Source organism: Plasmodium falciparum (assembly GCF_000002765.6).
Source record: "Plasmodium falciparum 3D7 genome assembly, chromosome: 10".
Lineage (NCBI taxonomy): Eukaryota > Apicomplexa > Aconoidasida > Haemosporida > Plasmodiidae > Plasmodium > Plasmodium falciparum.
The window spans coordinates 1,159,231-1,175,000 of NC_037281.1; the positions used below are offsets into that span (position 1 = coordinate 1,159,231).

At 18.5% G+C, this 15,770-nt stretch overlaps 6 protein-coding genes across 6 annotated transcripts; 3 read left to right on the forward strand and 3 right to left on the reverse strand.

Annotated features, from left to right (window-relative positions):
- Positions 1 to 800: 800 nt before the first annotated feature.
- Positions 801 to 4,191, forward strand: PF3D7_1028000 (methyltransferase, putative; the record flags this gene model as incomplete). Its single annotated transcript, XM_001347522.2, has 13 exons — positions 801 to 844; positions 1,010 to 1,214; positions 1,406 to 1,637; positions 1,797 to 2,008; positions 2,145 to 2,208; positions 2,321 to 2,436; positions 2,535 to 2,758; positions 2,886 to 3,103; positions 3,235 to 3,295; positions 3,418 to 3,483; positions 3,572 to 3,627; positions 3,743 to 3,883; positions 4,049 to 4,191. 13 exons carry the CDS (start codon positions 801 to 803, stop codon positions 4,189 to 4,191), a joined length of 1,782 nt encoding a protein of 593 aa, XP_001347558.2.
- A 364-nt stretch (positions 4,192 to 4,555) lies between these two features.
- On the forward strand, positions 4,556 to 6,385 carry PF3D7_1028100 (protoporphyrinogen oxidase; the record flags this gene model as incomplete). Its single annotated transcript, XM_001347523.1, has 1 exon — positions 4,556 to 6,385. The coding sequence occupies one exon, from the start codon at positions 4,556 to 4,558 to the stop codon at positions 6,383 to 6,385; it is 1,830 nt and encodes a 609-aa protein (XP_001347559.1).
- A 430-nt stretch (positions 6,386 to 6,815) lies between these two features.
- On the reverse strand, positions 6,816 to 7,640 carry PF3D7_1028200 (RING zinc finger protein, putative; the record flags this gene model as incomplete). The annotated part of the gene is made up of 1 exon (XM_001347524.1): positions 6,816 to 7,640. The coding sequence occupies one exon, from the start codon at positions 7,638 to 7,640 to the stop codon at positions 6,816 to 6,818; it is 825 nt and encodes a 274-aa protein (XP_001347560.1).
- Positions 7,641 to 8,779: 1,139 nt separating this feature from the next.
- Positions 8,780 to 9,727, reverse strand: PF3D7_1028300 (rRNA-processing protein EBP2, putative; the record flags this gene model as incomplete). Its single annotated transcript, XM_001347525.1, has 1 exon — positions 8,780 to 9,727. One exon carries the CDS (start codon positions 9,725 to 9,727, stop codon positions 8,780 to 8,782), a length of 948 nt encoding a protein of 315 aa, XP_001347561.1.
- Positions 9,728 to 10,709: 982 nt separating this feature from the next.
- Positions 10,710 to 12,161, forward strand: PF3D7_1028400 (nucleolar preribosomal assembly protein, putative; the record flags this gene model as incomplete). The annotated part of the gene is made up of 1 exon (XM_001347526.1): positions 10,710 to 12,161. One exon carries the CDS (start codon positions 10,710 to 10,712, stop codon positions 12,159 to 12,161), a length of 1,452 nt encoding a protein of 483 aa, XP_001347562.1.
- A 737-nt stretch (positions 12,162 to 12,898) lies between these two features.
- Positions 12,899 to 15,767, reverse strand: PF3D7_1028500 (partial CSTF domain-containing protein, putative; the record flags this gene model as incomplete). The annotated part of the gene is made up of 3 exons (XM_001347527.1): positions 12,899 to 15,305; positions 15,531 to 15,609; positions 15,737 to 15,767. 3 exons carry the CDS (start codon positions 15,765 to 15,767, stop codon positions 12,899 to 12,901), a joined length of 2,517 nt encoding a protein of 838 aa, XP_001347563.1.
- Between the last annotated feature and the right edge of the window lie 3 nt (positions 15,768 to 15,770).

Below are 15,770 nucleotides of genomic sequence, written 5' to 3' on the forward strand. Positions count from 1 at the left end.
ATTAAAGTTGTATTTTCATTTTTTCTATATTATTATATATTTTTTTATTTTCTATTTTTTATTTTTTATATTTTTTATTCATTTATTCATTCATTTTTTTTTTTTTTTTTTTTTTTTGTTCTGACTTATAATTTGTTTTTCTTTTTGAATTTTCCTAAAATGTATATAATATATATATATATATATATATATATATATGTATGTAATTTTTTTTTTTTTTTTATATATAAATTTATCAAAGAAGAAAAGAAAGAATTCTAAAAGTATTTTTTTTTTTTTTATTTATATATTAATATATATATATATATATATATATATATATATATGATATCTATAACAGGAGAAAAAGATAATATCATATATTTATAAACATGTATATAATTATATATATAACATATATATGTTATATATTTATTTACTTACGTTTATAATATGATATAATCATAAAAGAATATAATATAAATATAATCATGTGATATTTTAATAAATATAAGAATATTACAATACATTCTTATTGTTTTTTTGATTAACATATTTAGAAAATAACTCGAAAAAAAAAAAAAAAAAAATAAATAAATATATCTATATATATATATATATATATATCCAAGCGTTGTCTCTAAAAATATATATATATATATATATATAATATATGCATAACATATATTTTTTTTTTTTTTTTCTAAGTGAAAATGTTAAGATTGTGATATATTTTCCATTATTATTATCTGATCAAACAAAAAAAAGGAAAAAAAAAAAAAAAAAAAAAAAAAATATATATATATATATATAATATATGTATGATGAATTTCATAAGGTTATCACTTGATTCATACCCAGTAAAGTAACCAATAAAAAAAAAAAAAAAAAAAAAAAGAGTAATTATACGTCTGTATAATAAATGTGATGTTGTTTATGTGTTGTGTATTATATATATATATATATATATATTATATATATATTATATGTTACATTTTCATTTATTTATTTATTTTTTTTTTTTTTGAAGATATTACAAAAGAACATACAAAGTAACGAATATATTAAAGGTAAATGGTATTGGTTTAAGGAAATGGGATTGTGAGAAAATAAAAAATTTTATTTCCAAATTTGATGTTACTTGTATGATATATTTAATAGATAATGAGGATATGATTTATATAGAATTTTATAGAAAGAAGGATTGCACATTTGTTTATAAATTTTTCAACGATGTAATATAATACAATCAAATTATATATACATATATAAAAAAAAAAAAAAATATATATATTTATATTTATATTTATATATATATATTTATATTTATATTTATATATTTATTTTTCATTTTTCATTTTTAATTTTTCATTTTTCATTTTTAATTTTTCATTTTTCATTTTTTTTTATTTTTTATTTTTTGAAGACTTTGCCGACTGGGTCGACATTAAGTACATCTGATGTGAGTGCAGAATATGCCAATATAAAATACGAAATAAATAACAATTCTTGTACAGTTTATTCTTGTGATTATTCTTGTTTATTAAAACATAAGGATTATATAACAATTATTAATAATGTTCTTGATAAAAATTTATCAGATGAAATTCTTGAGAATTATAAAAATGAAAAATGGTTAATGTACACAAAAAATGATGGTACGACAATTAAAAAAAAAAAAAATAAAAAAAAAATAAAAAAAAAATAAGGAGCATAAAATAATTTTATATTTGTGTATGTATAATATTTAGTAAATATATCTTAATTTATTTTATCATGTATACATTTATTCATTTATCCATTTATCCATTTTGTAGAGATCAATGTCGGATATTATTTCTGTCGAAATATTCCAAATAAAATATATAAATCTTACTGTATTTCAAAATTAGATTCCTTTTTTTCTCTAGAGTTTTTAGAACGAATAACGAAAATATTTAATAATAGACAACCTAACCAAATTACTATATTAAATTGTCACCTCAAAAAAGCTATAGAATATGTTATTGAATCAAGTTACATTTTTGACGTAATAAAAAAAAATAATCATGTCTACATATATTTATATGTATATAAATATATATGTATATAAATATATATGTATATAAATATATATGTATATAAATATATATTTATATATGTATGTATATATATTTTATATATAGGAAGAAATAGCCTTTTTAGTGTTAGGAAACGAATTACCGATGTCATTTCTTGATATACGAAACAGTGGGATAACAACAAAAAAAAAAAAAAAAAAAAAAGAAATTATATATATATATATATATATATATATATACTTATTAATATGTATTTTATTTTTTATATTATTTCCTTGTAGAAGAAAAATTAAACCTTGTAATTGAGAGTAATACTCTTTTAAGAATTAAAGGGAAATTAAGGCATGAAATAATTTTTGGTATTCCAAAAAAAAAAAAAATTCAAATGCAGGATAAGGTAATAATGAAAAAATAGAAGAAGAAAGCAAATTAATGTTACTATATTGTAAAGTGCTTTATTATAACATATTATTTTATTTTATTTTATTTTTATAGCTTATGGATAGAAAAAATAGCTACCTCGTCATATTCAGATTCATTAGAGAGGATAATATAAAAAATTTTGTTACACAAAAAATTAAAAATAAAATACCACAAAATGAAAGACAGGAAAAAGATTGTGTTCCTATTAATGTAAATGAATATACATCAGAAAAATTAGAGAAGATGTATGTATTAGATGTTTACAACCAAATAGCTCTGCATTTTGGACATACAAGGTAAGAACAAAAAGAAAAAAAAAAAAAAAAAAAAAAAAAAAAAAAAATATATATATATATTTATTTATTTATTTATATTTTATTATTTGTACAATTTTCTCCTTTTGAATAATATATTTTGTTATAGATACAAATCTTGGAAAAATGTAGAAAATATAATAAATGAAGAAAAAGAAGGGAATATAATTTTAGATGTAGGATGTGGAAATGGAAAGAATTTGAGTGAATCTTCTAAATATTTTTATATAGGATTAGATTTTAGTCTTTATTTATTGATGTTGGCAAGGAAAAAGATGAACACGGATTTGTTGTTAGCTAACTGTATCAATATTCCTTTAAGATCAAGTGGGAAACATAAAAAAAAAAAAAAAAAAAAAAAAAAAAAAAAAAAAAAAAAATTCTTACACAAAAGTACATAAATAAATAAATATATATATATGTTCCTATAATTTTATGTTTGTTTATTTTATTTTTAGATTTGGCTGATTTGTGTATATCCATTGCAGTTATACATCATTTGGGGACACATGAAAAAAGGTAACATAAAAGAAAAAAAAAAATTATTATATTATATACATAAAGAAATAAGGAACATAATATATAATCACATTGTATATATATATATATATATATTTATGTATATTTATTTTACTTATTAGAAAACAAGCAGTGAAAGAAATGGTTCGGTGCACGAAAATTGGAGGAAGGATTTTAATATATGTCTGGTATGTGAAAGATAAAATAAATATATACATATATATATATATATATATATTTGTTACTTTTTTTTTTTTTTTTTTTTTTTTTTTTTAGGGCCTATGAACAAGAAGAAAATGTTGTAGGAAATAGAAAATTTGATTCTCAGGATAGTAAGAGAAAAAGAAATATAAATTCAAGAGAATTGTGAAAGGCTTATTAATTGTAATTTTATTATATCCATATATGTATTTATTTATTTATTTGTTTTATTTTTCGTTCTTTTAGTATTCGTACCTTGGTACTTTCAACAGCAATATAAAACAGAAGGATATGATGATGATGCAGAAGGGGAAGGAGAAGAAGAACCAGAAAAAGAAAATGAAAAAGAAAAGGAAGAAAGTCATAAGTTTAAACCCGTAAAAAAAGGTAACATGTTTAAAATATTGAAAATGAAATTTTTTTTTTTTTTTTATTTGTTACATAACTTTAGAAATATATATATATATAATTTATAGTAGTTATTGTAAAATATTACATAGAGTAATACAAAGAAACATTAATGATACCTTTATTTTTATTTTTTATCTGTAGATCTTGTGAAATTAGAAAGATATTACCATGTTTTTAAAAAAGAAGAATTATACGAATTATGTAATAGTATCGAAGAAGTAAAGGTTGAGAAATTTTATTTTGATTGTAATAACTGGGGAATTATATTAAGAAAAATTTTTTAATTTTTTTTTGTGTATATAAATAAATAAATATATATATATATATATATATTTATATATGTGTAATATTTATAGTTTATAAAATTAAAAAAATATATATAATAATATTTTCTTCTTATTGAATGCTTTAAATTTACAAAGTATTTGTATCTTCTCTTATACGTATTGTTATAAAAATGTTTTTTTTTTTTTTAATATATTAAAATATCAAACATAAAAAAAAATATATATATATATATATATATATATCTATATATAATAGATTAAATTGTATTTCTCGAAAGATATATAATTTTCAATTTGTTAACACAAAAATTTAATATATATATATATATATATTTTTTTTTTTTTTTTTTTATTATTCCTTATGAGCGAATATAAAAAATATAATGTACCTTCACATGAAATTTATGATGTTATTTTAATTGGTGGTGGCTTATTTAATTGCTGCCTGTACTATTATTTAAAATTAAAAAATTCTGAACTGTCTATAATAATAGTAGAAAAAGAAGAAAACTTAGGAGGGTATATAAAGACATATACATATAATATTGATGATAAAAAAATATTAGTAGAGTTAGGTCCGAATATGTTTAAATTATGTAATGAGAGTTATAATTTAATTAATAAACTTAATTTACTTTCTAGTGTTAGATTATTAGACGATACACTTATAAGATATATATATATAAAAAATGATAAATTATATCCGTTGTATTTAAATATATTTTCTTATTTATCTTTCCCTTTAATAAATATTTCAAATAAAATTAAATTACTCTTCAAATTAATCTTTAAACAATATAAAAATTTAAATTCATATACAAACGATATATCTGTGGAAAATTATATGAACGATAATTTCGATTCACAACATTATAATTTTTTACTTTTACCTTTTATATATGGCTCGTGTGCAGGTAATGGCAAAATATCTGCAGTCTCCTTCTTCTCAAGAAATTTAAAGCTTTTTCATAATAAAGTGAACTCTTTATATATATGGAATGAGAAAATTAAAAGCGAAGAAAAAAATAGGAATATAAAATGTGTTAATAATAATACTTTTATTTATCAACATATGAATAAAAAAAAAAAAAATTTTAATTTATTTACACCATGTTATAATTTTTTTTACATTTCAAATAAAAACATGAAAATGGATGTATATTTAAATGTCTTATACAATTACTATTCCTCAAATAAGAAGACAGAAAAAAAAAATGTATTTAATTATATTTGTTACAGGATTCCTATTTTGTTATTACATATGAAACAATTTTCTATTAATATATTTCGTCATATTTCTATATTTCTAAAATGTACATACCAATTCTTTTACCCTTTTTTAATGTTACCTGATCTAGCCAAATGGACGACTAGCCATTTTGATGATGAAAAAAAAAAAAAAAAAAATTTAATTGGAAAAACTGTTACCTTTAAAAATGGTTTATATGAATTAATAGATAAATTACAGAGTCATATGAATAAAGAATTTATATATACAAATCATGAAGTCGATTTTATTGAAAAGGCTTATAACAATTTATGGATGTGTAACATCAAACATGAAAATCAAAATAAAACAATATATGGTAAAAACATTGTTTTAGCTGTAAATTCGAAAATATGTTCTAATATTATGAGGAACATTTTACCGGTTAACATAAGAGATATACTTTTAAATTTTTCGTATTCTAGTATTATAAGTATATCATTATATTTTAAGAAAAGTGATATAAATATTCCAAAAAACTTTTTTGGATTTTTATCATCTGATAAATGTGCACATATCTTGGGATGTTTTCATATAAATAATATGTTTAAAGAAAGATGTCATGATGATAATAAAGTATTATTAACTTTATATATGGGTGGATCAAATCATCCAAATGATATTACTTTAGATGAATATGAAATTAAAGAAATAATTTCAAACGATTTAAAAAACATATTTGATATATATAATGATGCACAACCTAATATTTTAAAAATACACAAATGGAAAGACGCAATACCATTTTATTCATATAATTATGAGAAACTCTTAAAAAAAGTTATGGAGGAATTAAATAAATTGTCTTATAAAAATTTGTACCTCGATTCTGGATGGATAACTGGAACGTCAATATCGGATAGAATAAGATCTGCACAGGATTTGTGCGAATATATCTTTTCTCTGACGAATCTTGCATCATAATAAAAAATAAAATAAATAAAAAATATTTACCCTTATTATACATTTGTAAATAAATAGAACTGTATTTTTTTTTTTTTTTCATAATTAAGTACACATTTTTAATAAAACAAGTTTAATTTAAGAACAAAAAAAAATATATAAAAAAAATATATATATAAAAAAATATATATATATATATATATATATATATATATATAAATATTAAAAATAATACATGTTAAAATAAAAACAAAAGTAATAATATTAAACCAAATCTTATATTCAATATTAAAAAAAAATTAAATCGACATGAACATATAAATATTGTGTGCACACACATAATATATATATATATGTACATATATATTATGTACAGCTAGCCATTGTGTGCATTTTTTTTTTTTTTTTTTTTTATATATATATATATATATATATACATACATATTTTACCTTAAATGTTCATAAAAATACCTTGCGATGCAATAGGTGATTTGCAATTTGGACAGGTAGCACTTCTGATTAGCCACAAATCAATACAAGATTTATGAAAAGTGTGATTACATAATAACAATGTTCTTACACATTCATCGATTTGGAAATCATTTAAGCATATAGAACATTTGGATTCGTTTGAAATATTTTTGATATAATAAAATGGCAAATTTTCTATTTGTTTTAATCTTAATCCATTTCTATAAATAAAAATACCATAGTCTCTCATTAAGTCGATATTATCTGTCCATCTGGAGAATATATCATCCGTTTGTATATTCGTTATGGTCCTTTCATAAATTCTTGATTGATATTCGAGATATATGGATAGTATAATAAAAAACAAGTATAACAAAATCCATATATAGCAAAGTACAATCCAGAGAACAATAAACCAAGGATGATTATTTCTGGGTAAACAATTTGGAGTGTATTTTATAATTTGATATATCCATATTGTTCCTATAATATTCCAAATAAAAAAAAAAGGAAACAGTATGAACAGTACTAAGAAGCTAATATAATAAGGTGGATTGTTTCTTCTATATATTATGAAATCATCATTATCATTACTTAAATATTGAGCAAGAAAATGAGATAATCTGTATAATACAATAGAAATGAATGAAACAACAAGCCATAATTGTATCGGTTTATAACATTTCGAAAACTCATTCCATTGAACAAATATATCACCGACTGAATAACAAACTGACAATATTAATATTAAATCGTTTAGGCTCATACGAATTCTTAACCGTTCTCTTTCGTTTTCCTCGTCCATATTTTTTCCTTTTTTTTAAATTCCATTAAAAATATTTCAAACTACTACAGCTCATCTCACCATTACAATTGTTCAGTAAATAAATAAATAAATAAATAAATAAATATATATATATATATATAATATATTTATATTAAGTTGTATGTTACAGAAAGTATATAATATCACAAAAAAAAAAAAAAAAAAAAAAAAAAAAGAAAAAAAGAAAAACACATATATTTATATATATATTTTTTTTTTTTTTTTTTTTACGTATAAATGTTAGTTTTCATAAAATGACATTATATGAACAATTTTATAATAAAATCTTAAACTTGTTAATTCTTAAAAATAAATATATATGTACACATATGTATACAATAAAGTATTAAAAAATTAAAATATGTAATAGTATTATTTATATATAAATACGTTTATATTTTCCTTATTTTAAAGATCCATTATTATGGACATCTTTCAATTTGTATTTTATATGTAACTCTTTCTAAAAATAAGAACACACACATATAAGCATATAAACATATAAACATATATTATATATATATATAATTTTAATATAATGAATTATCAGATTTAAAATTAATATTATTTCCATCAAGAAAAATTAAAGTTCATTTTAAATAAATAATTCAATTGTATTCTTATGAGAGGGAATATCATACACTGAATAAATGAAAATATATACATATATATATTATATATATATATATCAACATATCTATTGCCATGCATATTTTTATTTCCCCTTAAGGGTATTCTAGACAAATTTATATCTTTATAAAAGTTTGTTTTATTTGAATTAAAAGAAAAGCAAAAAAAAAAAAAAAAAAAAAAAAAAATTAAAATAACAAATATATAATGACAAAAAAAAAAAAAATAAAAAATAAAATAAAATAAAATAAATGCTATAAATAATTGTATAAATAAAATAAAATAAATGCTATAAATAATTGTATAAATAAAATAAAATAAATGCTATAAATAAATGTATAAATAAAATAAATGCTATAAATAAATGTATAAATAAAATAAATGCTATAAATAATTGTATAAATAAAAGAATATACAAATGAACTAATATATATAAAAAACCTTCTTGTATAAAAAAAGAAACAATTATTATGTTACTGCTTTTTGTTTTACTTCCTATGTTTATGTTTTTTTTTCATTTTTTTACTTTTCCTAGAATTTTTTGAGGAAGCCTTTCTTTTATTATTTATGCTTGTTTTCTTTCCTATTTGTTTATTTTTGATACCTTTATCCTTTTTTGCTTTGTTATTAAAATTTTTTTTTTTATGTTTCATATCTTTTTTTGCGGTTATTTTTCCAGCTTTGTAATCATGATCTTTGGAATGTTTTATGAAGAATTCTTGTACATTGAGATTTTGTAAATTGTTTGTTTTTTTTAACTGATCAATTTTTAAGAGGTTTTGTTTTTTCTCTAGAGCTTCTTTATGACTTTTAATTTTTTGTGATCCACATTTTTTAAGGAACTTTTTATTAATTCGTTTAAGTTTATTATTTTCTCTAACTTCAGCTTGTTCATGTTCTTTTAATATTTTTTGTCTAATTTTTTCCATGTGTATATCAGACTTTAGCATGTCAGCTAAGAAATCATATGGTCTATTGAATTTAATATTTAATTCTTGAAGTTTTTGTAAAGCTTGAATAACATTCATATGTGTTATATTTTGTAATTGTTTTTCTCTTGACTCTGAAATTCCAAATAGTTCAGTTTTTTTTAAATAATAATATTCTGTACTAGTAATATCTAATCTTTCGATCCAATTATTTTTCTTACTATTATTAATAGTATCATCATCTTTAAATTGTAATTTTATTTCTTTTAATTTTTTTGATAATAAAATTTTATTTTCAAGAGATTTTTTTTTTTTTTTTTCAAAATCATCTTGATTAAGAAGAATATCCTCTTCTTCCTTTATATTATCATTATTATAATTATTCTTATATATTTTTTTTTCTTTTTTATTTATTTTTTTTTTTTCCATAAATCCAGTACTATTTTTTTCTGTTTCTTTTTTAACCTTTAAAGTTTTCTTACTCAATTGTTTTTCAACAACCTTCATTTTGAATATGGATCTTATATATATTAAATAAATAAATAAATAAATATATATATATATATATATTATATATATATATTATATATATATATTATATATATATATATTTTTTTATTTATTTATTCACATTTACATATTCTTCATTTTTATGGAACGTATGATTGTTGAAATATGTAATATGACCTATATATAATTAATAAAAACAAAAGAATTCAAAGAAATAAAATATATTTTATATTTGTAGATAATACGAATAAATAAATAAATAAATAAATATATATATATATATATATATATATATAAATATATTATGAAAGAAAAAAATTAAAAAGAAATATTTATGTACATAATAATAATATTTTTATGGAATATATATAAATAAATAAATATATATATATATATATATATATATATATATATATATAATAGTATAATTTTTTTTTTTTTTTTTTTTTTTTTAAATGTACTATTACTATTATATAGAAATAAAAATTAATCACATATAATTGCCGATATGGTAAAATATATATATAATTTTTATAAACCTTTAAAAAAAAAGAAAAAAAAAAAAAAAAAAAACAACAACATATAAAAAATATATATATGTATATATAATTGGATATATATTTATAGTCAACTGTTGATGTTTATTAATTTGTTTTTCCTTTTTTTAATTTCATATTTTTTTTTTTTTTTTTTTTTTTATTCATACATTTTAATAATTAAAATATTATTATATTATGTAACTGAAAAGATTATAGATAGGTTACAATATATATATATATATATATATATATTTATTTATTTATTTATTTTTTATTTTTAACATATCTTAAAATTTTTCAAAAGTACATAAATAATATATATTACATTATATTATATTCTTTTTATTTTTTTATTTTTTTATTTTTTTATTTTTTTATATTTATATTTTTTATATTTTTTCTTTTCTTTTTATTTTTTTTTTGTAAAATACATTTTTAATATGGATGAACTAAATAAAGAAGAGATTGTGGATAATATTAACAATGAGCAAGCGAAAACTCGGAAGGGGCATTTGATTTTGAAGAAAAGAGAAGGAGTATATGAAGAGAGTTCAAAATATTGTTTATTTATTGGTAGTAATAAAAGATCATTAATATTAAAAAATTTTATGTATGATATCTATAGTATTTATAAACCATTAACTTGTTATATGCCTAAAGCTCATTCGAATTTGTCAAATATAATTGATAAGATAGATAAATTAGTAGATATATGTGTTCATAATAATTGTTCATTTTTCTTTTCTGTATTTTCAACAAAAAAAAAACCTTCACGTTTTATAATCGGAAGGTTGTATAATAATAAAATATTAGATTATTATGTTTTTTCCCTTATATCTTATATACCATTAAAATTATTCCCCCTTTCAAAAGAAATATTATATGATACGAAACCTATTGTATTAATTCAAGGATCATATTTTGAACAAAACGAAACAAATAGGTATGTAAAAAATATCTTGTTCGACTTTTTTAAACATAAAAATGTTGACACCTTTTCAAAAAAATCAATCCAACGTTTGATTGTTATAAGTGCTTACCAGAAGAATAACGAAATAAATGCAGATCTTGGAAAAAAAGTTGAAGCGGGCAAGGAAAATAATGATAAAAATAATGATGATGATAAAAATAATGATGATAATAAAAATAATGATGATGATAATAAAAATAATGATGATGATAATAAAAATAATGATGATGATAATAAAAATAATGATGATGATAAAAATAATGATGATGATAAAAATAATGATGATGATAAAAATAATGATGATGATAATAAAAATAATGATGATGATAATAAAAATAATGATGATGATAAAAATAATGATGATGATAAAAATAATGATGATGATAAAAATAATGATGATAATAAAAATAATGATGATAATAATAAAAATAATAATAATGATGATGATGATGATGTAACATTAAATTTCACTGAAGACGCCATGAGCACAACGAAAGAAAACGTGAATGATTCATTTAAAAATATGGACAATATTTATAATAACTTGAACACAAACAAATTTAATTCGTACGACAAACTTAAGGACAAAGATAAGAAAAACCTTTATGTCATATCATTTAATCAATACTTAATTACTAAAGAATTCTTTAACATAAATAAAGAAAATGAACAACCTCCCAAGCTACAAGAAATAGGACCAAGGTTTGAATTCACTTTAGAAGAAAACTACAAAACACCTGAATATAATTTATTTCAAGAAGCTTTAAGAACAGTGAAAAAACAAGAAAAAACTAAAATTAAAAATGTACATGTGGATGAATTTGGTCATAATATTAAAAAGGTTTATGTCCAGAAACAAAATTTTAGTAAGCTACATACAAAGCATACCAAATTTGTTAAAAAAAATAAATTCAACACATAAATAATAAATATATATATATATATATATATATATTTATATATACTATATATTATGGTTTAAAATTATTTTATTTTATTTTATTTTTTTTTATTTTTAAATAAACACTTTAAACATTTTAGTTCCTAAAATTTAATTTAAAACACAAAAAAAAAAAAAAATTATAAAAATAATAAGAATAAAATAAATGGATTATAATAATAAATTAAAAAAATTATAACAACAAAGACATAAGTAATTGAAAAGGACGTCTTTATTTTATAAATAAATTAGATACATGAAAAAAAAAAAAAAAAAAAAAAAAAAAAAAAAAAAAAAAAAAAAATTAATTTAAAATGAATAAATATTTTACATATATATATAAACATTTTACATATATATATAAACATTTTACATATATATATAAACATTTTACATATATATATAAACATTTTACATATATATATAAACATTTTACATATATATATAAACATTTTACATATATATATAAACATTTTACATATATATATAAACATTTTACATATATATATAAACATTTTACATATATATATAAACATTTTACATATATATATAAACATTTTACATATATATATATATAAATTTTACATATATATATATATAAATTTTACATATATATATATATTTTACATATATAAAATTTTTTTTTGGAGAAGTCCTTGAAGTCCCTTTAATATGCTATACATTAGGGTCCTGTTTATGTGCTGTTCGACCTAACAAAATTATATAATACCGTTTATATTATAACCAATTCTCTTTAATGATTTTCTTATGGATAATACACGTAATACTTGTTCACTTGTCCAATTTAACATGTCTACATATTTACTTATTAATATATTTTGAAGAATTGATTTCTCATTTATTATTTCTTTGACTAAATCTTCTTCAGCATATGGTATATCCTTCAAAGAAATTTTTAATTTCTTAAGAAGTAGAGTTAGATGATTACTATTAATTCCGCTTGTTAACAATTTGTTATTATTATTATTATTATTATTATTATTATTATTGTTTTTGTTATTATTATTATTGTTTTTGTTATTTATTTTTTTTTCTTCTTCAATATTAATACATTTAATTTTAATTTTATTTGTATTATAATTATCTTCTGAAGGATTATTTTTTCTGTCTATTAATTTGATTCCTCTTCTTTGATTATTTATATGTTTCATTTTGTTTATTAATCGATCCGGCAAATTCTCACATCTCATATCTGTATTATTTCTATAGAGTTGTTGTTTATTATTATTATTATTATTATTATTATTGTTAACCTTATAATTTGTTGTGTTATAAAAATGTAGATTCTCGTTATGGTTTTTCGCTTCCTTATTTGACTTGTACAAATTATTATTACTACTACTACTATTATTATTATTGCTGTTGTTATTATAATTATGTAATAATGTATCCCCACAATCTGCAGCATTCTCCTTTACATTCTCAACAAAATCTTTTGCATCATAATTAATAGGATTTCTGTTAAGGTCTTTATTTTTAATAAAGCTATAGAGTGGTTTGGGCATACCTTTTGGTGGAATATTCTTACTATTATTACTATTATTACTATTATTAATATTATTATTATTATTATTATTATTATTATTATTCATGTTGATTTTATTATTTCCGTATAAATTACCTTTCCTTTTGTCTGATGATAAGGATACATTTCCACAACCATTAATATTATTATTATTGTTCGATAAATCATTTCCTTTTATATATTCTTGCATTACAGACTTATAAGGATAATCTTTTTTTTGTTTATTATTTTTCATTCTCATGTTAATAATAAACTGGTTATGATTATTCACACCCTTCATATTATTACATTCCATACTCGTATCATTATTCATATTATAATATATATCTTCATATTTCATGTTATTATCACCATAATTATTGTTCACATCTTTTAATAGGGTCTTCGGAGTTTCCTGAATTTTCCTTTTTTTGTCATTCTTCATATTAGTTATATAAGGTTGATGGTTATTATATAAAGTTTTTTTATTTACATGTATATGTTTTTTATTTATTAAATTAGGATGATAATTATCACGATCATTTTTATCATCATAATTATTATCATCATATTTATTATCATCATAATTATTATCATCATAATTATTATCATCATATGTATTATCATCATTATTATATATTTTATTATCATCATCACAAATTACATGATCACTATCAAATGTATTATCCATATTATTCACCAAAGTGTTGTCATTTCTTTCGTCTTCATTATAATTTTCTTCCACACTTATTATATCTTCATTTATCATTTCTTCATATTCATAAGATGAATCATCACCACAATCATTTTCACTTTGATTATCCACATTCGTTTTAGGTTCCTTAAAATCTTGCATTGTAGATTTTTCATCGTTCATACAAATATACTGAAAATAATTTTTCATTCGATAAAAATGGCTTTCTTTAATTTCTTCGTTATCTAATGGAGTTATTTCTACATTTAATATTCCAAAAAAAAAAAGAGCATGTATCAAGGAATAATAAATAGTCTTATTTTCATTCAACATTTTAATAGCTGTTTGTGGATCCATACGTACTAATTCTTGAATTTTAATTATTAATATTACAACATCTTGCATGTTCATATTTTCCAAAATGGATAATCCTTCTTTTGTTATATCTCCATTTTTGTTGATAATTTTTATATGTTTCTTGTTTTCTTTGTTTTTTTTTAATTTAATATAATTACTTTTTTTCGATTTCTCATCTGTTACATCTTCATTATTATAACAAATATTATTTTGCTCTTCATACATATTATTTTTATTATCATCATCATATTTATTATCATCATCACATATATTATCATCACCATTTTTATTATTATCATCATCATTTTTATTATTATCATCATCATATTTATTATTATCATCATCATATTTATTATTATCATCATCATATTTATTATTATCATCATCATTTATATTATTATCCTCTTCATTCTCTTCTTCAATAAGTTCAATAAATATATCCTTATTTTTTAATTTTTTATTTTTTACATATTCTTGAATATCCAATTCTTTGCTTTTCAGTCCCACATAACCATAACAACTATTTATTCCACAGTGAGTACTATGTAATCTATAAGAAAAAAAAAAAAAAAAAAAAAAATATATATATATATATATATATATATATATATAATGTACATCTTTGTATATATTTTTTTCTATACATATAAGATGTTATAAATATTATAAGACAAACATTTATCATAATATAAATATATATACATATATATATATATACATATATACATATACATATATACATATATACAATTTTTATGTTTCTATTTCTTCTTACGTGCAATGGCTTAATTCATGGTCAGGCAAAAAATAATTCTTTATTTCATTTTCTGTAACATCCGATGGTAAACCAGATACTATAAAGAACAAAAAGAAAAATACAAAAAAGAAATAAAAAAAAACACATATATATATATATATATATATATTAAATTACTTATATATACCTTTTTATTACATATATTTTATTTTATCTATACTTACCAAAAAATAAATTGACCTGATTATCCTTCATTTA